The sequence below is a fragment of the Oncorhynchus tshawytscha genome, linkage group LG25 (assembly GCF_018296145.1).
Source record: "Oncorhynchus tshawytscha isolate Ot180627B linkage group LG25, Otsh_v2.0, whole genome shotgun sequence".
Taxonomy (NCBI): Eukaryota; Metazoa; Chordata; class Actinopteri; order Salmoniformes; family Salmonidae; genus Oncorhynchus; species Oncorhynchus tshawytscha.
Window position 1 is genome coordinate 46,695,618 of NC_056453.1, and position 24,941 is coordinate 46,720,558.

The window sequence follows — 24,941 nt, forward strand, 5'->3', positions numbered from 1 at the left end:
CATTATCAGAACATTAGTTGTAGTGGTAGCAGCTGACATGTAGAACATTATCAGAACATTAGTAGTAGTAGTAGCAGCTGACATGCAGAACATCAGTAGTTGTGGAAGCAGATGACACGCAGAACATTATCAGAACATTAGTAGTAGTGGTAGCAGCTGACACGCAGAACATTATCAGAACATTAGTTGTAGTGGTAGCAACTGACATGCAGAACATTATCAGAACATTAGTAGTAGTGGTAGCAGCTGACATGTTGAACATTATCAGAACATTAGTAGTAGTGGTAGCAGCTGACATGTAGAACATTATCAGAACATTAGTAGTAGTGGTAGCAGCTGACATGCAGAACATTATCAGAACATTAGTAGTAGTGGTAGCAGCTGACATGTTGAACATTAGTAGTAGTGGTAGCAGCTGACATGCAGAACATTATCAGAACATTAGGAGTAGTGGTAGTACCTGACATGTAGAACATTATCAGAACATTAGTAGTAGTGGTAGCAGCTGACATGCAGAACATTATCAGAACATTAGTAGTAGTGGTAGCAGCTGACATGCAGAACATTATCAGAACATTAGGAGTTGTGGTAGCAGCTGACGTGCAGAACATTATCAAACATTAGTAGTCGTGGTAGCAGCTGACATGCGGAACATTATCAGAACATTAGTAGTCGTGGTAGCAGCTGACATGCAGAACATCAGTAGTTGTGGTAGCAGCTGACACGCAGAACATTATCAGAACATTAGTAGTAGTGGCAGCAGCTGACACGCAGAACATTATCAGAACATTAGTTGTAGTGGTAGCAACTGACATGCAGAACATTATCAGAACATTAGTGGTAGCAGCTGACATGCAGAACATTATCAGAACATTAGTAGTAGTGGTAGCAGCTGACATGCAGAACATTAGTAGTAGTAGTGGTAGCAGCTGACACGCAGGACATTATCAGAACATTAGTAGTGGTAGCAGTGACCCGCAGAACATTATCAGAACATTAGTTGTAGTGGTAGCAGCTGACATGCAGAACATTATCAGAACATTAGTCGTAGTGGTAGCAGCTGATATGCAGAACATTATCAGAACATTAGTAGTAGTGGTAGCAGCTGACATGCAGAACATTAGTAGTAGTAGTGGTAGCAGCTGACATGCAGAACATTATCAGAACATTAGTAGTAGTGGTAGCAGCTGACATGCAGAACATTATCAGAACATTAGTAGTAGTGGTAGCAGCTGACATGCAGAACATTATCAGAACATTAGGAGTTGTGGTAGCAGCTGACATGCAGAACATTATCAAACATTAGTAGTCACGGTAGCAGCTGACATGCGGAACATTATCAGAACATTAGTAGTCGTGGTAGCAGCTGACATGCAGAACATTAACAGAACATTAGGAGTTGTGGTAGCAGCTGACATGCAGAACATTATCAAACATTAGTAGTACTGGTAGCAGCTGACATGCAGAACATTATCAGAACATTAGGAGTTGTGGTAGCAGCTGACATGCAGAACATTATCAAACATTAGTAGTAGTGGTAGCAGCTGAAATGTAGAACATTATCAGAACATTAGTAGTACTGGTAGCAGCTGACATGCAGAACATCAGTAGTTGTGGTAGCAGCTGACACGCAGAACATTATCAGAACATTAGTCGTAGTGGTAGCAGCTGACATGCAGAACATTATCAGAACATTAGTAGTAGTGGTAGCAGCTGGCATGTTGAACATTAGTAGTAGTGGTAGCAGTTGACATGCAGAACATTATCAAATATTAGTAGTAGTGGTAGCAGCTGAAATGTAGAACATTATCAGAACATTAGTAGTACTGGTAGCAGCTGACATGCAGAACATCAGTAGTTGTGGTAGCAGCTGACACGCAGAACATTATCAGAACATTAGTAGTAGTGGTAGCAGCTGACATGCAGAACATTATCAGAACATTAGTAGTAGTGGTAGCAGCTGAAATGTAGAACATTATCAGAACATTAGTAGTACTGGTAGCAGCTGACATGCAGAACATCAGTAGTTGTGGTAGCAGCTGACACGCAGAACATTATCAGAACATTAGTAGTAGTGGTAGCAGCTGACACGCAGAACATTATCAGAACATTAGTTGTAGTGGTAGCAACTGGCATGCAGAACATTATCAGAACATTAGTAGTAGTGGTAGCAGCTGGCATGTTGAACATTAGTAGTAGTGGTAGCAGTTGACATGCAGAACATTAGTAGTAGTGGTAGAAGATGACATGCAGAACATTATCAGAACATTAGTAGTAGTGGTAGCAGCTGAAATGTAGAACATTATCAGAACATTAGTAGTACTGGTAGCAGATGACATACAGAACATTAGTAGTAGTGGTAGCAGATGACATGCAGAACATTATCAGAACATTAGTAGTAGTGGTAGCAGCTGACATGCAGAACATTATCAGAACATTAGTAGTAGTGGTAGCAGCTGACATGCAGAACATTATCAGAACATTAGGAGTTGTGGTAGCAGCTGACATGCAGAACATTATCAAACATTAGTAGTCGTGGTAGCAGCTGACATGCAGAACATTATCAGAACATTAGGAGTTGTGGTAGCAGCTGACATGCAGCACATTTTCAAACATTAGTAGTCGTGGTAGCAGCTGACATGCAGAACATTAGTTGTAGTGGTAGCAGCTGACACACAGAACATTATCAGAACATTAGTAGTAGTAGTAGCAGCTGACAATGCAGAACATCAGTAGTTGTGGTAGCAGCTGACATGCAGAACATGATCAGAACATTAGTAGTAGTAGTAGCAGCTGACATGCAGAACATCAGTAGTTGTGGTAGCAGCTGATACGCAGAACATTATCAGAACATTAGTAGTAGTAGTAGCAGCTGACATGCAGAACATCAGTAGTTGTGGTAGCAGCTGACACGCAGAACATTATCAGAACATTAGTAGTAGTAGTAGCGGCTGACATGCAGAACATCAGTAGTTGTGGTAGCAGCTGACATGCAGCACATTTTCAAACATTAGTAGTAGTGGTAGCAGTTGACATGTTGAACATTATCAGAACATTAGTAGTAGTAGTAGCAGCTGACATGCAGAACATCAGTAGTTGTGGTAGCAGCTGACACGCAGAACATTATCAGAACATTAGTAGTAGTGGTCGCAGCTGACACGCAGAACATTATCAGAACATTAGTTGTAGTGGTAGCAACTGACATGCAGAACATTATCAGAACATTAGTGGTAGCAGCTGACATGCAGAACATTATCAGAACATTAGTAGTAGTGGTAGCACTTGACATGCAGATAATTATCAAAACATTAGTAGTAGTGGTAGCAGCTGACATGTTGAACATTAGTAGTAGTGGTAGCAGCTGACATGCAGAACATTATCAGAACATTAGGAGTAGTGGTAGCAGCTGACATGCAGAACATTATCAGAACATTAGTAGTAGTGGTAGCAGCTGACATGCAGAACATCAGTAGTTGTGGTAGCAGCTGACATGCAGCACATTTTCAAACATTAGTAGTAGTGGTAGCAGCTGACATGTTGAACATTATCAGAACATTAGTAGTAGTAGTAGCAGCTGACATGCAGAACATCAGTAGTTGTGGTAGCAGCTGACACAGAACATTATCAGAACATTAGTAGTAGTGGTAGCAGCTGACACGCAGAACATTATCAGAACATTAGTTGTAGTGGTAGCAACTGACATGCAGAACATTATCAGAACATTAGTGGTAGCAGCTGACATGCAGAACATTATCAGAACATTAGTAGTAGTGGTAGCACTTGACATGCAGATAATTATCAAAACATTAGTAGTAGTGGTAGCAGCTGACATGTTGAACATTAGTAGTAGTGGTAGCAGCTGACATGCAGAACATTATCAGAACATTAGGAGTAGTGGTAGCAGCTGACATGCAGAACATTATCAGAACATTAGTAGTAGTGGTAGCAGCTGACATGCAGAACATTAGTAGTAGTAGTGGTAGCTGACACGCAGGACATTATCAGAACATTAGTAGTGGTAGCAGATGACACGCAGAACATTATCAGAACATTAGTTGTAGTGGTAGTAACTGACATGCAGAACATTATCAGAACATTAGTCGTAGTGGTAGCAGCTGACATGCAGAACATTATCAGAACATTAGTAGTAGTGGTATCAGCTGACATGCAGAACATTAGTAGTAGTAGTGGTAGCAGCTGACATGCAGAACATTATCAGAACATTAAGAGTTGTGGTAGCAGCTGACATGCAGAACATTATCAAACATTAGTAGTCACGGTAGCAGCTGACATGCGGAACATTATCAGAACATTAGTAGTCGTGGTAGCAGCTGACATGCAGAACATTATCAGAACATTAGGAGTTGTGGTAGCAGCTGACATGCAGAACATTATCAGAACATTAGTAGTACTGGTAGCAGCTGAAATGTAGAACATTATCAGAACATTAGTAGTAGTGCTGGCAGCTGACATGCAGAACATTATCAGAACATTAGTTGTAGTGGTAGCAGCTGACACGGAGAACATTATCAGAACATTAGTTGTAGTGGTAGTAGCTGACATGCAGAACATTATCAGAACATTAGTTGTAGTGGTAGCAACTGACATGCAGAACATTATCAGAACATTAGTCGTAGTGGTAGCAGCTGACATGCAGAACATTAGTAGTAGTGGTAGCAGCTGACATGCAGAACATTATCAGAACATTAGGAGTAGTGGTAGCAGCTGACATGCAGAACATTATCAGAACATTAGTAGGAGTGGTAGCAGCTGACATGCAGAACATTAGTAGTAGTAGTGGTAGCTGACACGCAGGACATTATCAGAACATTAGTAGTGGTAGCAGCTGACATGCAGAACATTATCAGAACATTAGTAGTTGTGGTAGCAGCTGACATGCAGAACATTATCAGAACATTAGGAGTTGTGGTAGCAGCTGACATGCAGAACATTATCAAACATTAGTAGTCACGGTAGCAGCTGACATGCGGAACATTATCAGAACATTAGTAGTCGTGGTAGCAGCTGACATGCAGAACATTATCAGAACATTAGGAGTTGTGGTAGCAGCTGACATGCAGAACATTATCAGAACATTAGTAGTACTGGTAGCAGCTGAAATGTAGAACATTATCAGAACATTAGTAGTAGTGCTGGCAGCTGACATGCAGAACATTATCAGAACATTAGTTGTAGTGGTAGCAGCTGACACGCAGAACATTATCAGAACATTAGTTGTAGTGGTAGCAGCTGACATGCAGAACATTATCAGAACATTAGTTGTAGTGGTAGCAGCTGACATGCAGAACATTATCAGAACATTAGTTGTAGTGGTAGCAGCTGACACGCAGAACATTATCAGAACATTAGTAGTAGTGGTAGCAGCTGACATGCAGAACATTAGTAGTAGTAGTGGTAGCAGCTGACATGCAGAACATTATCAGAACATTAGTAGTAGTGGTAGCAGTTGACATGCAGAATATTATCAGAACATTAGGAGTTGTGGAAACAGCTGACATGCAGAACATTATCAAACATTAGTAGTCACGGTAGCAGCTGACATGCGGAACATTATCAGAACATTAGTAGTCGTGGTAGCAGCTGACATGCAGAACATTATCAGAACATTAGGAGTTGTGGTAGCAGCTGACATGCAGAACATTATCAGAACATTAGTAGTACTGGTAGCAGTTGACAGGCAGAACATTATCAGAACATTAATAGTAGTGGTAGCAGCTGAGATGCAGAACATTATCAGAACATTAGGAGTTGTGGTAGCAGCTGACATGCAGAACATTATCAAACATTAGTAGTAGTGGTAGCAGATGACATGCAGAACATTAGTAGTAGTAGTGGTAGCAGCTGACATGCAGAACATTATCAGAACATTAGTAGTAGTGGTAGCAGTTGACAGGCAGAACATTATCAGAACATTAATAGTAGTGGTAGCAGCTGAGATGCAGAACATTATCAGAACATTAGGAGTTGTGGTAGCAGCTGACATGCAGAACATTATCAAACATTAGTAGTCGTGGTAGCAGCTGAAATGTAGAACATTATCAGAACATTAGTAGTACTGGTAGCAGATGACATGCAGAACATCAGTAGTTGTGGTAGCAGCTGACACGCAGAACATTATCAGAACATTAGTAGTAGTGGTAGCAGCTGACACGCAGAACATTATCAGAACATTAGTTGTAGTGGTAGCAACTGGCATGCAGAACATTATCAGAACATTAGTCGTAGTGGTAGCAGCTGACATGCAGAACATTATCTGAACATTAGTAGTAGTGGTAGCAGTTGACATGCAGAACATTATCAAAACATTAGTAGTAGTGGTAGCAGCTGACATGTTGAACATTAGTTGTAGTGGTAGCAGCTGACATGTTGAACATTAGTAGTAGTGGTAGCAGTTGACATGCAGAACATTATCAGAACATTAGTAGTAGTGGTAGCAGCTGACATGCAGAACATTATCAGAACATGAGGAGTTGTGGTAGCAGCTGACATGCAGAACATTATCAAACATTAGTAGTCGTGGTAGCAGCTGACATGCAGAACATTATCAGAACATTAGTAGTAGTGGTAGCAGCTGACATGCAGAACATTATCAGAACATTAGTTGTAGTGGTAGCAGCTGACACGCAGAACATTATCAGAACATTAGTAGAAGTGGTAGCAGCTGACACGCAGAACATTATCAGAACATTAGTTGTAGTGGTAGCAGCTGACATGCAGAACATTATCAAACATTAGTAGTCGTGGTAGCAGCTGACATGCAGAACATTAGCAGAACATTAATAGTCGTGGTAGCAGCTGACATGCAGAACATTATCAGAACATTAGTTGTAGTGGTAGCAGCTGACACGCAGAACATTATCAGAACATTAGTAGAAGTGGTAGCAGCTGACATGCAGAACATTATCAGAACATTAGTTGTAGTGGTAGCAGCTGACATGCAGAACATTATCAAACATTAGTAGTCGTGGTAGCAGCTGACATGCAGAACATTATCAAACATTAGTAGTCGTGGTAGCAGATGACATGCAGAACATTATCAGAACATTAGTAGTCGTGGTAGCAGCTGACATGCAGAACATTATCAGAACATTAGTAGAAGTGGTAGCAGCTGACATGCAGAACATTATCAGAACATTAGTTGTAGTGGTAGCAGCTGACATGCAGAACATTATCAGAACATTAGTTGTAGTGGTAGCAACTGACATGCAGAACATTATCAGAACATTAGTCGTAGTGGTAGCAGCTGACATGCAGAACATTATCAGAACATTAGTTGTAGTGGTAGCAGCTGACATGCAGAACATTATCAGAACATTAGTAGTAGTGGTAGGAGCTGACATGCAGAACATTAGTAGTAGTAGTGGTAGCAGCTGACATGCAGAACATTATCAGAACATTAGTAGTAGTGGTAGCAGCTGACATGCAGAACATTATCAGAACATTAGTAGTCGTGGTAGCAGCTGACATGCAGAACATTATCAGAACATTAGTAGTACTGGTAGCAGCTGACATGCAGAACATTATCAAACATTAGTAGTCGTGGTAGCAGATGACATGCGGAACATTATCAGAACATTAGTAGTCGTGGTAGCAGCTGACATGCAGAACATTATCAGAACATTAGGAGTTGTGGTAGCAGCTGACATGCAGAACATTATCAAACATTAGTAGTAGTGGTAGCAGCTGAAATGTAGAACATTATCAGAACATTAGTAGTACTGGTAGCAGCTGACATGCAGAACATCAGTAGTTGTGGTAGCAGCTGACACGCAGAACATTATCAGAACATTAGTAGTAGTGGTAGCAGCTGACACGCAGAACATTATCAGAACATTAGTTTTAGTGGTAGCAACTGACATGCAGAACATTATCAGAACATTAGTCGTAGTGGTAGCAGCTGACATGCAGAACATTATCAGAACATTAGTTGTAGTGGTAGCAGCTGACATGCAGAACATTATCAGAACATTAGTAGTAGTGGTAGCAGCTGGCATGCAGAACATTATCAAACATTAGTGGTCGTGGTAGCAGCTGACATGCAGAACATTATCAGAACATTAGTTGTAGTGGTAGCAGCTGACACGCAGAACATTATCAGAACATTAGTAGAAGTGGTAGCAGCTGACACGCAGAACATTATCAGAACATTAGTAGAAGTGGTAGCAGCTGACACGCAGAACATTATCAGAACATTAGTACTAGTGGTAGCAGCTGACATGCAGAACATTAGTAGTAGTAGTGGTAGCAGCTGACATGCAGAACATTATCAGAACATTAGTAGTAGTGGTAGCAGCTGGCATGTTGAACATTAGTAGTAGTGGTAGCAGTTGACATGCAGAACATTATCAAAACATTAGTAGTGGTGGTAGCAGCTGACATGTTGAATATTAGTAGTAGTGGTAGCAGTTGACATGCAGAACATTATCAGCACATTAGGAGTTGTGGTAGCAGCTGACATGCAGAACATTATCAGAACATTAGGAGTTGTGGTAGCAGCTGGCATGCAGAACATTATCAAACATTAGTGGTCGTGGTAGCAGCTGACATGCAGAACATTATCAGAACATTAGTTGTAGTGGTAGCAGCTGACACGCAGAACATTATCAGAACATTAGTTGTAGTGGTAGCAGCTGACACGCAGAACATTATCAGAACATTAGTAGAAGTGGTAGCAGCTGACACGCAGAACATTATCAGAACATTAGTACTAGTGGTAGCAGCTGACATGCAGAACATTAGTAGTAGTAGTGGTAGCAGCTGACATGCAGAACATTATCAGAACATTAGTAGTAGTGGTAGCAGCTGGCATGTTGAACATTAGTAGTAGTGGTAGCAGTTGACATGCAGAACATTATCAAAACATTAGTAGTGGTGGTAGCAGCTGACATGTTGAATATTAGTAGTAGTGGTAGCAGTTGACATGCAGAACATTATCAGCACATTAGGAGTTGTGGTAGCAGCTGACATGCAGAACATTATCAAACATTAGTAGTCGTGGTAGCAGCTGACATGCAGAACATTATCAGAACATTAATAGTCGTGGTAGCAACTGACATGCAGAACATTATCAGAACATTAGTTGTAGTGGTAGCAGCTGACATGCAGAACATTATCAGAACATTAGTAGAAGTGGTAGCAGCTGACACTCAGAACATTATCAGAACATTAGTTGTAGTGGTAGCAGCTGACATGCAGAACATTATCAAACACTAGTAGTCGTGGTAGCAGCTGACATGCAGAACATTATCAAACATTAGTAGTCGTGGTAGCAGCTGACATGCAGAACATTATCAGAACATTAGTAGTCGTGGTAGCAGCTGACATGCAGAACATTATCAGAACATTAGTTGTAGTGGTAGCAGCTGACACGCAGAACATTATCAGAACATTAGTAGAAGTGGTAGCAGCTGACACGCAGAACATTATCAGAACATTAGTTGTAGTGGTAGCAGCTGACATGCAGAACATTATCAAACATTAGTAGTCGTGGTAGCAGCTGACATGCAGAACATTAGCAGAACATTAATAGTTGTGGTAGCAGCTGACATGCAGAACATTATCAGAACATTAGTTGTAGTGGTAGCAGCTGACACGCAGAACATTATCAGAACATTAGTAGAAGTGGTAGCAGCTGACACGCAGAACATTATCAGAACATTAGTTGTAGTGGTAGCAGCTGACATGCAGAACATTATCAAACATTAGTAGTCGTGGTAGCAGCTGACATGCAGAACATTATCAAACATTAGTAGTCGTGGTAGCAGATAACATGCAGAACATTATCAGAACATTAGTAGTCGTGGTAGCAGCTGACATGCAGAACATTATCAGAACATTAGTAGAAGTGGTAGCAGCTGACATGCAGAACATTATCAGAACATTAGTTGTAGTGGTAACAGCTGACATGCAGAATATTATCAGAACATTAGTTGTAGTGGTAGCAACTGACATGCAGAACATTATCAGAACATTAGTCGTAGTGGTAGCAGCTGACATGCAGAACATTATCAGAACATTAGTTGTAGTGGTAGCAGCTGACATGCAGAACATTATCAGAACATTAGTAGTAGTGGTAGCAGCTGACATGCAGAACATTAGTAGTAGTAGTGGTAGCAGCTGACATGCAGAACATTATCAGAACATTAGTAGTAGTGGTAGCAGCTGACATGCAGAACATTATCAGAACATTAGTAGTAGTGGTAGCAGCTGACATGCAGAACATTATCAGAACATTAGTAGTAGTGGTAGCAGCTGACATGCAGAACATTATCAGAACATTAGTAGTAGTGGTAGCAGCTGACATGCAGAACATTATCAGAACATTAATAGTAGTGGTAGCAGCTGAGATGCAGAACATTATCAGAACATTAGTAGTACTGGTAGCAGCTGACATGCAGAACATTATCAAACATTAGTAGTCGTGGTAGCAGCTGACATGCGGAACATTATCAGAACATTAGTAGTCGTGGTAGCAGCTGACATGCAGAACATTATCAGAACATTAGGAGTTGTGGTAGCAGCTGACATGCAGAACATTATCAAACATTAGTAGTAGTGGTAGCAGCTGAAATGTAGAACATTATCAGAACATTAGTAGTACTGGTAGCAGCTGACATGCAGAACATCAGTAGTTGTGGTAGCAGCTGACACGCAGAACATTATCAGAACATTAGTAGTAGTGGTAGCAGCTGACACGCAGAACATTATCAGAACATTAGTTTTAGTGGTAGCAACTGACATGCAGAACATTATCAGAACATTAGTCGTAGTGGTAGCAGCTGACATGCAGAACATTATCAGAACATTAGTTGTAGTGGTAGCAGCTGACATGCAGAACATTATCAAACATTAGTGGTAGTGGTAGCAGCTGACATGCAGAACATTATCAGAACATTAGTTGTAGTGGTAGCAGCTGACACGCAGAACATTATCAGAACATAAGTAGAAGTGGTAGCAGCTGACACGCAGAACATTATCAGAACATTAGTAGAAGTGGTAGCAGCTGACACGCAGAACATTATCAGAACATTAGTACTAGTGGTAGCAGCTGACATGCAGAACATTAGTAGTAGTAGTGGTAGCAGCTGACATGCAGAACATTATCAGAACATTAGTAGTAGTGGTAGCAGCTGGCATGTTGACCATTAGTAGTAGTGGTAGCAGTTGACATGCAGAACATTATCAAAACATTAGTAGTAGTGGTAGCAGCTGACATGTTGAACATTAGTAGTAGTGGTAGCAGTTGACATGCAGAACATTATCAGAACATTAGGAGTTGTGGTAGCAGCTGACATGCAGAACATTATCAGAACATTAGGAGTTGTGGTAGCAGCTGACATGCAGAACATTATCAGAACATTAGGAGTTGTGGTAGCAGCTGACATGCAGAACATTATCAAACATTAGTAGTCGTGGTAGCAACTGACATGCAGAACATTATCAGAACATTAGTTGTAGTGGTAGCAGCTGACACGCAGAACATTATCAGAACATGAGTAGAAGTGGTAGCAGCTGACACTCAGAACATTATCAGAACATTAGTTGTAGTGGTAGCAGCTGACATGCAGAACATTATCAAACATTAGTAGTCGTGGTAGCAGCTGACATGCAGAACATTATCAAACATTAGTAGTCGTGGTAGCAGATGACATGCAGAACATTATCAGAACATTAGTAGTCGTGGTAGCAGCTGACATGCAGAACATTATCAGAACATTAGTAGAAGTGGTAGCAGCTGACACGCAGAACATTATCAGAACATTAGTTGTAGTGGTAGCAGCTGACATGCAGAACATTATCAGAACATTAGTTGTAGTGGTAGCAGCTGACATGCAGAACATTATCAGAACATTAGTTGTAGTGGTAGCAACTGACATGCAGAACATTATCAGAACATTAGTCGTAGTGGTAGCAGCTGACATGCAGAACATTATCAGAACATTAGTTGTAGTGGTAGCAGCTGACTGCAGAACATTATCAGAACATTAGTAGTAGTGGTAGCAGCTGACATGCAGAACATTATCAGAACATTAGTAGTCGTAGTAGCAGCTGACATGCAGAACATTATCAAACATTAGTAGTCGTGGTAGCAGCTGACATGCAGAACATTATCAGAACATTAGTTGTAGTGGTAGCAGCTGACACGCAGAACATTATCAGAACATTAGTAGAAGTGGTAGCAGCTGACACGCAGAACATTATCAGAACATTAGTAGAAGTGGTAGCAGCTGACACGCAGAACATTATCAGAACATTAGTAGTAGTGGTAGCAGCTGACATGCAGAACATTAGTAGTAGTAGTGGTAGCAGCTGACATGCAGAACATTATCAGAACATTAGTAGTAGTGGTAGCAGCTGACATGCAGAACATTATCAGAACATTAGTAGTAGTGGTAGCAGCTGACACGCAGAACATTATCAGAACATTAGTAGAAGTGGTAGCAGCTGACACGCAGAACATTATCAGAACATTAGTAGAAGTGGTAGCAGCTGACACGCAGAACATTATCAGAACATTAGTAGTAGTGGTAGCAGCTGACATGCAGAACATTAGTAGTAGTAGTGGTAGCAGCTGACATGCAGAACATTATCAGAACATTAGTAGTAGTGGTAGCAGCTGACATGCAGAACATTATCAGAACATTAGTAGTAGTGGTAGCAGCTGACATGCAGAACATTATCAGAACATTAGTAGTCAAGCGTGGAATATAAAACGATGACCATATAATCGGACGAGACACTGGCAAGGCTGTGCAATAGTAACAAGAATATAAAGGGGTGATAAAATAACCCATATGAGTACTGGTTGGGGGAAGAAGTGGAAGAGAGAAGAGAAAAGGAAAGGAGAAGAGATATGAAGCGATGAAGAGGAGAAGAAGATATATGGAGCGATGAACAGGAGAGAAGAGATAGAGGAGAAGAAGAGATGAGAGAAGAAGAGGAGAGATGGGGAGAAGGAGAGAAGAAGAGAATAGACAATATGTCTGGTTTCATGAGGAATGGGAGATAAGAGGACGAGAGGGAAGATGAGGAAGAGGAAGAAGAAAAAAGAGGAAGAGTGAAAAGGAGGATAAAAGGAAGGGAAGGAGAGAGGACAAAAGGAAGAAGAGTAGGAAAGAAAATGAAGAATTACCTGATGTCGTGTGGTAGACCACCCTGGTCAAGACTGTAGTTAATAACAGCTAGCTTGCATAATGTCTTCAGATTAGGACCTGGTACAGCAGGAGACAAAAACACCTTTAACATAAAAACACTTTTAATAGCTCTAATATAATCATTCACACAAAGAGAGTCAATTTATTTGAGCTATTAAACATCTTCAGTAGAAGGTCAGAGGGGGGGTAGAGTTCAGACTGATTCAGTAGAAGGTCAGAGGGGGGTAGAGTTCAGACTGATTCAAATCAAATCAAATCAAATTTTATTTGTCACATACACATGGTTAGCAGATGTTAATGCGAGTGTAGCGAAATGCTTGTGCTTCTAGTTCCGACAATGCAGTAATAACGAACAAGTAATCTAACAATTCCAAAAAAACTACTGTCTTATACACACTGTAAGGGGATAAGGAATATGTACATAAGGATATATGAATGAGTGATGGTACAGAGCAGCATAGGCAAGATACAGTAGATGATATCGTGTACAGTATATACATATGAGATGAGTATGTAAACCAAGTGGCATAGTTAAAGTGGCTAGTGATACATGTATTACATAAGGATGCAGTCGATGATATAGAGTACAGTATCTACGTATGCTTATGAGATGAATAATGTAGGGTAAGTAACATTATATAAGGTAGCATTGTTTAAAGTGGCTAGTGATATATTTACATCATTTCCCATCAATTCCCATTATTAAAGTGGCTGGAGTAGAGTCAGTGTCATTGACAGTGTGTTGGAAGTAGCCACTCAATGTTAGTGGTGGCTGTTTAACAGTCTGATGGCCTTGAGATAGAAGCTGTTTTTCAGTCTCTCGGTCCCAGCTTTGATGCACCTGTACTGACCTCGCCTTCTGGATGACAGCGGGGTGAACAGGCAGTGGCTCGGGTGGTTGATGTCCTTGATGATCTTTATGGCCTTCCTGTAGCATCGGGTGGTGTAGGTGTCCTGGAGGGCAGGTAGTTTGCCCCGGTGATGCGTTGTGCAGACCTCACTACCCTCTGGAGAGCCTTACGGTTGAGGGCGGTGCAGTTGCCATACCAGGCGGTGATACAGCCCGCCAGGATGCTCTCGATTGTGCATCTGTAGAAGTTTGTGAGTGCTTTTGGTGACAAGCCGAATTTCTTCAGCCTCCTGAGGTTGAAGAGGCGCTGTTGCGCCTTCCTCACGATGCTGTCTGTGTGAGTGGACCAATTCAGTTTGTCTGTGATGTGTATGCCGAGGAACTTAAAACTTGCTACCCTCTCCACTACTGTTCCATCGATGTGGATGGGGGTGTTCCCTCTGCTGTTTCCTGAAGTCCACAATCATCTCCTTAGTTTTGTTGACGTTGAGTGTGAGGTAATTTTCCTGACACCACACTCCGAGGGCCCTCACCTCCTCCCTGTAGGCCGTCTCGTCGTTGTTGGTAATCAAGCCAACCACTGTTGTGTCGTCCGCAAACTTGATGATTGAGTTGGAGGCGTGCATGGCCACGCAGTCGTGGGTGAACAGGGAGTACAGGAGAGGGCTCAGAACGCACCCTTGTGGGGCCCCAGTGTTGAGGATCAGCGGGGAGGAGATGTTGTTGCCTACCCTCACCACCTGGGGGCGGTCCAGAACCCAGTTGCACAGGGCGGGGTCGAGACCCAGGGTCTCGAGCTTGATGACGAGCTTGGAGGGTACTATGGTGTTGAATGCCGAGCTGTAGTCGATGAACAGCATTCTCACATAGGTATTCCTCTTGTCCAGATGGGTTAGGGCAGTGTGCAGTGTGGTTGAGATTGCATCGTCTGTGGACCTATTTGGGCGGTAAGCAAATTGGAGTGGGTCAAGGGTGTCAGGTAGGGTGGAGGTGATATGGTCCTTGACTAGTCTCTCAAAGCACTTCATGATGACGGATGTGAGTGCTACGGGCGGTTACCTTAGTCTTGGGAACAGGAACAATGGTGGCCCTCTTGAAGCATGTGGGAACAGCAGACTGGTATAGGGATTGATTGAATATGTCCATAAACACACCGGCCAGCTGGTCTGCGCATGCTCTGAGGGCGCGGCTGGGGATGCCGTCTGGGCCTGCAGCCTTGCGAGGGTTAACACGTTTAAATGTCTTACTCACTTCGGCTGCAGTGAAGGAGAGACCGCATGTTTTCGTTGCAGGCCGTGTCAGTGGCACTGTATTGTCCTCAAAGCGGGCAAAAAGTGATTTAGTCTGCCTGGGAGCAAGACATCCTGGTCCGTGACTGGGCTGGGTTTCTTCCTGTAGTCCGTGATTGACTGTAGACCCTGCCACATTCAGACTGACTCAGTAGAAGGTCGGGGGGCGCTTAGCTTGTTTGATAAGAGTACAGACTGATTCAGTAGAAGGTAAAAAGGGTGGTTCGTGCCTACAGTTCAGACTGATTCGGTAGAAGATCAGAGGGGGGAACTCGCACACCGAATCAGCGTACAGTTCTGACTGTTTCAGTAGAAGATCAGTGTGGGGGGTACAGTTCAGACTGTTTCAGTAGAAGGTCAGGGGGGGGGCACAGTTCAGACAGATTCAGTAGCAGGTCAGAGCTGATAAAATTTAGGGGGTTTTCAGATTACAGTTCAGACAGATTCAGTAGCAGGTCAGAGGGGGAGCCACAGTTCTGCTTGGGGACTGTTTCAGTAGAAGGTCAGGGGGAATTCTAAATCAGGTGAACAGAAGGATTTGAGTTCAGACTAATTCAGTAGAAGGTCAGAGGGGGTCCTTCAGTAGAGTTCAGACTGACTCAGAAGACGGTCGGGGGGTAAGGGGGTAGAGTTCAGACTGACTCAGTAGAAGGTCGGCGGGGGTAGAGTTCAGGCTGACTCAGTAGACGGTCAGTAGGGTTCAGACAGATTCAGTAGCAGGTCAGAGGGGGTACAGTTCAGACTGTTTCAGTAGAAGGTAGAGTTCAGACTGACTCAGTAGAAGGTCGGGGGGGTAGAGTTCAGACTACAGTTTAGATAGATTCAGTTGAAGGTCAGAGGGGGGGGTAAGGTACAGTTCAGACAGATTCAGTAGAAGGTCAGAGGGGGGGGGGGTACAGTTCAGACAGATTCAGTAGAAGGTCAGAGGGGGGGGGTACAGTTCAGACAGATTCAGTAGAAAATGAGGGGGGGTAGAGTTCAGACAGATTCAGTAGAAAGTCAGAGGGGGTTTAGATAGATTCAGTTGAAGGTAGAGTTCAGACAGATTCAGTAGAAAGTCAGAGGGGGGTAGAGTACAGACTGATTCAGTAGAAGGTCGGGGGAGGGGGTTAGAGTTCAGACTGATTCAGTAGAATGTCAGAGGGGGGTAGAGTTCAGAATGATACATTAGAAGGTCGGGGGTAGAGTTCAGACTGATTCCGTAGAAGGTCGGGGGCGTAGAGTTCAGACAGATTCAGTAGAAAGTCAGAGGGGGGTAAAGACTGATTCAGTAGAAAGTTAGCTTGTTAAAGGTGGAACCAATAGGATTTTTGTCGTATTTTTGCATTGTATTTCCTGAAAATGTCCATAATATATCTTCAGTAATAATGGAATGATGGTGTTTGACAGTATTACTTAACCGCCAGTGTTGTGATTGGCTGTAATATTCTGCTATTGAAAAAGTTGAATGAAAAAAGTTGAGCGAGGGAAAACTAAAAATATAAACGGAATTAGAAAGTAAAAACCATAAAGTTGGCGGCATATTGACATTAGAGAGAGACATAAAGCAAGGCATAAAGCAATCACAGGTGTTGAGTGGGAGAGATAGCTAAGACAACAACAGGTAATCAGCTTAAGACAACAACAACAGGTAAAATGGTGATGAATGGGCAGAGAGGGTCAGTGAACTACACACAGGGCCTGAGTTTGAGGCTGGGGCCGACAGATAAACAAAATAAACAAAATGGAGTACCGTGATTAATGAACAGTCCAGCAGGCATCAGCTATGTAGCCAAGTGATCATAGGGTCCAGTGAACAGCAATAGATGAAACAGGGAAGCCGTTAGGTACTTATTACTACGCTAGCAAGCGGGAAACACGGTGTCCGTAAAGTCAGCAGGCCGGGGATAGCAGAAGCGTCTTCACCGACGTCCGGCAAGTGCCGGTTGAGGGCACATCGGATGGAATTATGCCGACAGACCAGCCGTGATGGATCCGTGTCGACAAAGGGTCCAGGCCAATTGGCAAAATAGGTGTTGTAGCTGGAGTCATTTGTTTGCTAGTCAGGCGATGTGCCTGGCTCGAGGCTAACTGATGCTAGCTTCGAGACAAGGGAGTTAGCCACTATAGCCACTCGGTAGCAGCTAGCTAGCTGCGATGATCCGATGCAAAGGTCCAGAGCTTACGGCAGGAATCCGGTGATGTAGTGGCTTCTAGTCGTGTTAGTGAAGAGTCCGGGAGGCATCAGCCGTGTAGCCGAGTGGAGAAAAGCAGTCCGATATGCTCAGGGTTGATATCGCGCTGTGCAGACTGAGCTAAAGGTAAAGGCCGCTAGCAGTGGCTAACAATAACTCAATAGCTAATTAGCTGGTTAGCTTCTGATGTAGGTTCTATAAGGTCTAAAAAATAGCAGATCCGTATCACATAGGGTGAGGCGGGCTGACGGAAGGTTAATTTAATTAATAAATGGAAAAAGAGATTGAAATATAAACAAAAAATAAGAAAAAAACAATGGACAACGACAAACAGTCAAGAACTGTTCTCCCGCTCCGGTGGGAGAAATCAATAGGCCAATATCACAGCCAATTACAACACGGGCAGGTAAGTAATACCGTGAAACACTATCATTCCACTATAAATCCAAGATGGCGTAGCAGTCGGACGTCTTGTCGTGTCGTGTCCCTTGTATATATCGTATATATTGTTTTTTTAAAACATATTTTTCTTCGCATATCTTTTAAAACATTTTGCTAAACCTCAACTTCTCAACGCCTCACCCAATGTAGCTATTTTTTCTAAAGTACTTACATTTACTTCGGATCCGGATCCCCTCAACTGAAGCTAGCCAGCTAACTACCAGGTATCAGTCAGCAAACCATTGCTAGCGGTCTTCAGCTAACCGGTCATCTGCTAACCTTTAGCTCGGAAAGCTCTCGCCAGTTCGAACAACGCGACTCTAACCAGAGCATAACGGACCTATATTTTTTTTATCCCCGGATTCCCACCGCAAACGGAACATTTTCAGCTGGATCTTCACAACTAGCTAACTAGCTAACCGCAACCCCCGGATGATTACTCCTGGCTAGCGTTTCCACCCACTTAGCTTGAAGCTAGCCCGGCCAGAGCTCCTGTGCTACCACCGAAGCATACTCCTGGGCTACAATATCCGGACCCACGACCGGTCTATCGATGTCACCGCATGAAGAGGCATAAACAGACTCACCCCATCGCGACGCCCCCCAAAGGCTAACTTTCTAGCCCTTGCTATCTCCTTGCTTGCTAATTCGGCCTGCTAACTGCTAGCTTGTTTAGCCCCGGTCCGCTATCTGCTACCTTGTTTAGCCCCGGTCCGCTAACTGCTACCTTGTTTAGCCCCGGCCTACTAACTGTTAGCTTGTTAGCACAGGCCTGCTAACCGTCTGAATCGCCGCGTCCCAAACACTCACTGGACCCATATTTACTTTCAATCTCTTTTCGATTTTTTATTTGTTTATACCTTCCGGTAACCTGCCTCACCCAATGTGATATGGAATCGCTATCATTTTTTATTTTTAGAACACACTCAAGAACCTCCAGAAGCTAACCAGCTAACTAGCTACAAGCTATTTAGTCATTGTTAGCCACTGCTAGCGGCTTTTACCTTTTACCTTCTGCACAGCCAGCCAGTTTTTTAACCTGGATAATACTCGCCAGTCCAGCTTCCCTGCCCCATCCACCGCTGCCCCCTGGACACTGATCACTTGGCTACATAGCTGATGCATGCTGGACTGTCCATTAATCACGGTACTCCATTCTGCTTGTTTATGTTTTATCTGTCGGCCCCAGCCGCACTCAGGCTCTGTGTGTAGTTAATCCGACCCTCCCTGCCTAGTCAACGCCATTTTACCTGCTGTTGTTGTGCTAGCTGATTAGCTGTTGTGGTCTCACCTACTGTTTTAGCTACAGTTTTAGCTAGCTCTCCCAATTCAACACCTGTGATTACTGTATGCCTCGCTGTATGTCTCTCTCAAATGTCAATATGCCTTGTATACTGTTGTTCAGGTTAGTTATCATTGTTTTAGTTTACAATGGAGCCCCTAGTTCCACTCTTCATACCCCTGATACCTCCTTTGTCCCACCTCCCACACATGCGGTGACCTCACCCATTACAACCAGCATGTCCAGTGATACAACCTCTCTCATCATCACCCAGTGCCTGGGCTTACCTCCGCTGTACCCACACCCCACCATACCCCTGTCAGCGCATTATGCCCTGAATATATTCTACCATGCCCAGAAATCTGCTCCTTTTATTCTCTGCCCCCAAAACTCTAGGCGACCAGTTTTGATAGCCTTTAGCCGCACCCTCATTCTACTCCTCCTCTGTTCCGCGGGTGATGTGGAGGTAAACCCAGGCCCTACATGTCCCCAGGCACCCTCATTTGTTGACTTCTGTGATCAAAAAAGCCTTGGTTTCATGCATGTCAACATCAGAAGCCTCCTCCGTAAGTTTGTTTTACTCACTGCTTTAGCACACTCTGCTAACCCTGATGTCCTTGCCGTGTCTGAATCCTGGCTCAGGAAGGCCACCAAAAATTCTGAGATTTCCATACCCAACTATAACATCTTCCGTCAAGATAGAACTGCCAAAGGGGGAGGAGTTGCAGTTTACTGCAGAGATAGCCTGCAAAGTAATGTCATACTTTCCAGGTCCATACCCAAACAGTTTGAACTACTAATTTTGAAAATTACTCTCTCCAGAAATAAGTCTCTCACTGTTGCCGCCTGCTACCGACCCCCTCAGCTCCCAGCTGTGCCCTGGACACCATTTGTGAATTGATCGCCCCCCATCTAGCTTCAGAGTTTGTTCTGTTAGGTGACCTAAACTGGGATATGCTTAACACCCCGGCAGTCCTACAATCTAAGCTAGATGCCCTCAATCTCACACAAATCATCAAGGAACCCACCAGGTACAACCCTAAATCTGTAAACAAGGGCACCCTCATAGACGTCATCCTGACCAACTGGCCCTCCAAATACACCTCCGCTGTCTTCAACCAGGATCTCAGCGATCACTGCCTCATTGCCTGTATCCGCTACGGAGCCGCAGTCAAACGACCACCCCTCATCACTGTCAAACGCTCCCTAAAACACTTCTGTGAGCAGGCCTTTATAATCGACCTGGCCCGGGTATCCTGGAAGGGCATTGACCTCATTCCGTCAGTTGAGGATGCCTGGTCATTCTTTAAAAGTAACTTCCTCACCATTTTAGATAAGCATGCTCCGTTCAAAAAATGCAGAACTAAGAACAGATATAGCCCTTGGTTCACTCCAGACCTGACTGCCCTCGACCAGCACAAAAATATCCTGTGGTGGACTGCAATAGCATCGAATAGTCCCCGCGATATGCAACTGTTCAGGGAAGTCAGGAACCAATACACGCAGTCAGTCAGGAAAGCTAAGGCCAGCTTCTTCAGGCAGAAGTTTGCATCCTGTAGCTCTAACTCCAAAAAGTTCTGGGACACTGTGAAGTCCATGGAGAACAAGAGCACCTCCTCCCAGCTGCCCACTGCACTGAGGCTAGGTAACACGGTCACCACCGATAAATCCATGATTATCGAAAACTTCAACAAGCATTTCTCAACAGCTGGCCATGCCTTCCGCCTGGCTACTCCAACCTCGGCCAACTGCTCCGCCCCCCCCGCAGCTACTCGCCCAAGCCTTTCCAGGTTCTCCTTTACCCAAATCCAGATAGCAGATGTTCTGAAAGAGCTGCAAAACCTGGACCCGTACAGCTGGGCTTGACAATCTGGACCCTCTATTTCTGAAACTATCCGCCGCCATTGTCGCAACCCCTATTACCAGCCTGTTCAACCTCTCTTTCATATCGTCTGAGATCCCCAAGGATTGGAAAGCTGCCGCAGTCATCCCCCTCTTCAAAGGGGGAGACACCCTGGACCCAAACTGTTACAGACCTACAGTGCCTTGCGAAAGTATTCGGCCCCCTTGAACTTTGCGACCTTTTGCCACATTTCAGGCTTCAAACATAAAGATATAAAACTGTATTTTTTTGTGAAGAATCAACAACAAGTGGGACACAATCATGAAGTGGAACGACATTTATTGGATATTTCAAACTTTTTTAACAAATCAAAAACTGAATAATTGGGCGTGCAAAATTATTCAGCCCCTTTACTTTCAGTGCAGCAAATTCTCTCCAGAAGTTCAGTGAGGATCTCTGAATGATCCAATGTTGACCTAAATGACTAATGATGATAAATACAATCCACCTGTGTGTAATCAAGTCTCCGTATAAATGCACCTGCACTGTGATAGTCTCAGAGGTCCGTTAAAAGCGCAGAGAGCATCATGAAGAACAAGGAACACACCAGGCAGGTCCGAGATACTGTTGTGAAGAAGTTTAAAGCCGGATTTGGATACAAAAAGATTTCCCAAGCTTTAAACATCCCAAGGAGCACTGTGCAAGCGATAATATTGAAATGGAAGGAGTATCAGACCACTGGCCGTCCCTCTAAACTTTCAGCTCATACAAGGAGAAGACTGATCAGAGATGCAGCCAAGAGGCCCATGATCACTCTGGATGAACTGCAGAGATCTACAGCTGAGGTGGGAGACTCTGTCCAGAGGACAACAATCAGTCGTATATTGCACAAATCTGGCCTTTATGGAAGAGTGGCAAGAAGAAAGCCATTTCTTAAAGATATCCATAAAAAGTGTCGTTTAAAGTTTGCCACAAGCCACCTGGGAGACACACCAAACATGTGGAAGAAGGTGCTCTGGTCAGATGAAACCAAAATTGAACTTTTTGGCAACAATGCAAAACGTTATGTTTGGCGTAAAAGCAACACAGCTCATCACCCTGAACACACCATCCCCACTGTCAAACATGGTGGTGGCAGCATCATGGTTTGGGCCTGATTTTCTTCAGCAGGGACAGGGAAGATGGTTAAAATTGATGGGAAAATGGATGGAGCCAAATACAGGACCATTCTGGAAGAAAACCTGATGGAGTCTGCAAAAGACCTGAGACTGGGACGGAGATTTGTCTTCCAACAAGACAATGATCCAAAACATAAAGCAAAATCTACAATGGAATGGTTCAAAAATAAACATATCCAGGTGTTAGAATGGCCAAGTCAAAGTCCAGACCTGAATCCAATCGAGAATCTGTGGAAAGAACTGAAAACTGCTGTTCACAAATGCTCTCCATCCAACCTCACTGAGCTCGAGCTGTTTTGCAAGGAGGAATGGGAAAAGATTTCAGTCTCTCGATGTGCAAAACTGATAGAGACATACCCCAAGCGACTTACAGCTGTAATCGCAGCAAAAGGTGGCGCTACAAAGTATTAACTTAAGGGGGCTGAATAATTTTGCACGCCCAATTTTTCAGTTTTTGATTTGTTAAAAAAGTTTGAAATATCCAATAAATGTTGTTCCACTTCATGATTGTGTCCCACTTGTTGTTGATTCTTCACAAAAAAATACAGTTTTATATCTTTATGTTTGAAGCCTGAAATGTGGCAAAAGGTCGCAAAGTTCAAGGGGGCCGAATACTTTCGCAAGGCACTGTATATCTGGAGTACTTCTCCTGTCCTATTCGGTGTCCTGTGTGAATCTAAGTGTGCATTCTCTCCTTCTCTCTTTCTTTCTCTCTCTCGGATGACCTGAGCCCTAGGACCATGTCCCAGGACTACCTGACATGATGACTCCTTGCTGTAACAAAATAAGTCTATAAACACTTTCTGACTGTAGGTGTTTACTATGACCAGGTCATTCACTCTCATTCATTCATTGTTTATTTGACTTTTGTTTATTATCTATTTCACTTTCTTTGGCAATGTAAACATATGTTTATCTTGCCAATAAAGACCTTTGAATTGAAAGAGAGAGTGAATGAGTGTGAGAATGAGAGGGGATACTTACTGAAGTCTAGTATGTAGAGGTCAGAATGATCCATGAGGTTAAACTCATCTCCCATCCCCTGTTCTGGACATGGGCTGTGGAAAGGAGACAACATGTTAGTTACACTGCTGTTCTGGACATGGGCTGTGGAAAGGAGACAACATGTTAGTTACACTGCTGTTCTGGACATGTGCTGTGGAAAGGAGACAACATGTTAGTTACACTGCTGTGCTGGACATGGGCTACGGAAAGGACACACTGCTGCCCCAGACATGGAGCCCTTGAGGCTGGGGCCTTAAGGGCATTTACTCTTCCTTGATGCATTGAACTTCTTGAACTTCCTTGATGCATACAAGGCCCTACCCCGCCCTCTGTTCGGCAAATCTGACCACAACTCCATTTTGCTTCTCCCCTCCTATAGGCATAAACTCAAACAGGATGTACCCGTGACAAGGACCACTCAACGCTGGTCAGACCAATTGGAATCCACACTTCAAGATTATTTTGATAACACGGACTGGGACATGTTCCAGGCAGCCTCAGAGAATAATCTAGATTTATACGCTGATTCGGTGAGTGAGTTTATAAGGAAGCGCATAGGAGATGCTGTACCTAGTTTTACTATTAAACCTATCCTAACCAAAAACTGTGGATAGATGGCGGCATTCGTGCAAAGCTGAAAGCGCGAACCACCTCATTTAACCATGGATAGATGACCGAGAATATGGGCGAATACAAACAGTGTAGTTATTCCCTCCGCAAGGCAATCAAACAAGCGACATGTCAGTATAGGCTCAAAGTGGAGTCACAATTCAACGGCTCAGACACGAGATGTGGCGGAGTCTACAGACAATCAAAGACTACAAAAAGAAAATCAGCCGAAGTCCAGACAAATGAAACACCTTCTTTGTCCGCTTTAAGGCAGTGCCACTGACGCGGCCCACTACCAAGGCCCGTGGGCTCTCCATCTCTGTGGCCGACGTGAGTAAGACATTTAAACGGGTTCATCGCCAGGCTGCTGGCCCAGACGGCATCTCTAGCCACGCCATCAGAGTATGCTCAGACCAGCTGTCTGATGTGTTTACGGACATATTCAATCTCTCCCTATCCCAGTCTGCTGTCCCCATATACTTCAAGATGGCCAACAAAGATAACTGAACTAAATGACTATCATACTAAACACTACTACTACTACGACCAAGTTTACTAAACACTACTACTACTAAGTGTACCAAACACTACTCCTAATACTATGTGTACTAAACACTACTACCACCAAGTGTACTAAACACTACTACTACTTCTACCACTAAGTGTACTAAACACTACTACTACTAAGTGTACTAAACACTACTACTACTACTACCACTAAGTGTACTAAACACGACTACTAAGTGTACTAAACACTACTACTAATACTAAGTGTACTAAACACTGCTACTAACACTAAGTGTACTCAACACAACTACTATGTGTACTAAAAACTACTACTACTTCTACTACTAATAATAATATGCGTACTAAACACTACTACTAATACTATGTGTACTAAACACTATTAATACAACTACTACTACTAAGTGTACTAAACACTACTACTACTACTTCTACTAAGTGTACTAAACACTACTACTACTAATACTACTAAGTGTACTAAACACTACTACTACTTCTAGTACGAAGTGTACTAAACACTACAACTACTTCTACTACTAAGTGTACTAAACACTACTACTACCAAGTGTA

The 24,941-nt window shown here is 43.2% G+C and overlaps 1 protein-coding gene across 8 annotated transcripts in view; it reads right to left on the reverse strand.

Annotated features, from left to right (window-relative positions):
* The window catches only part of klhdc3 (kelch domain containing 3), a 105,836-nt gene that overhangs the window by 6,906 nt on the left and 73,989 nt on the right, over positions 1-24,941 (reverse strand). For all 8 annotated transcript variants that reach the window (XM_042305808.1, XM_042305802.1, XM_042305807.1 and 5 more), the window contains 2 exons: positions 23,217-23,290; positions 13,154-13,232 (listed from right to left, as the gene is read on the reverse strand). In XM_042305808.1, coding sequence (XP_042161742.1) covers positions 13,154-13,232; positions 23,217-23,290 — 153 coding nt within the window. The remainder of the gene's footprint in view (positions 1-13,153; positions 13,233-23,216; positions 23,291-24,941) is intronic.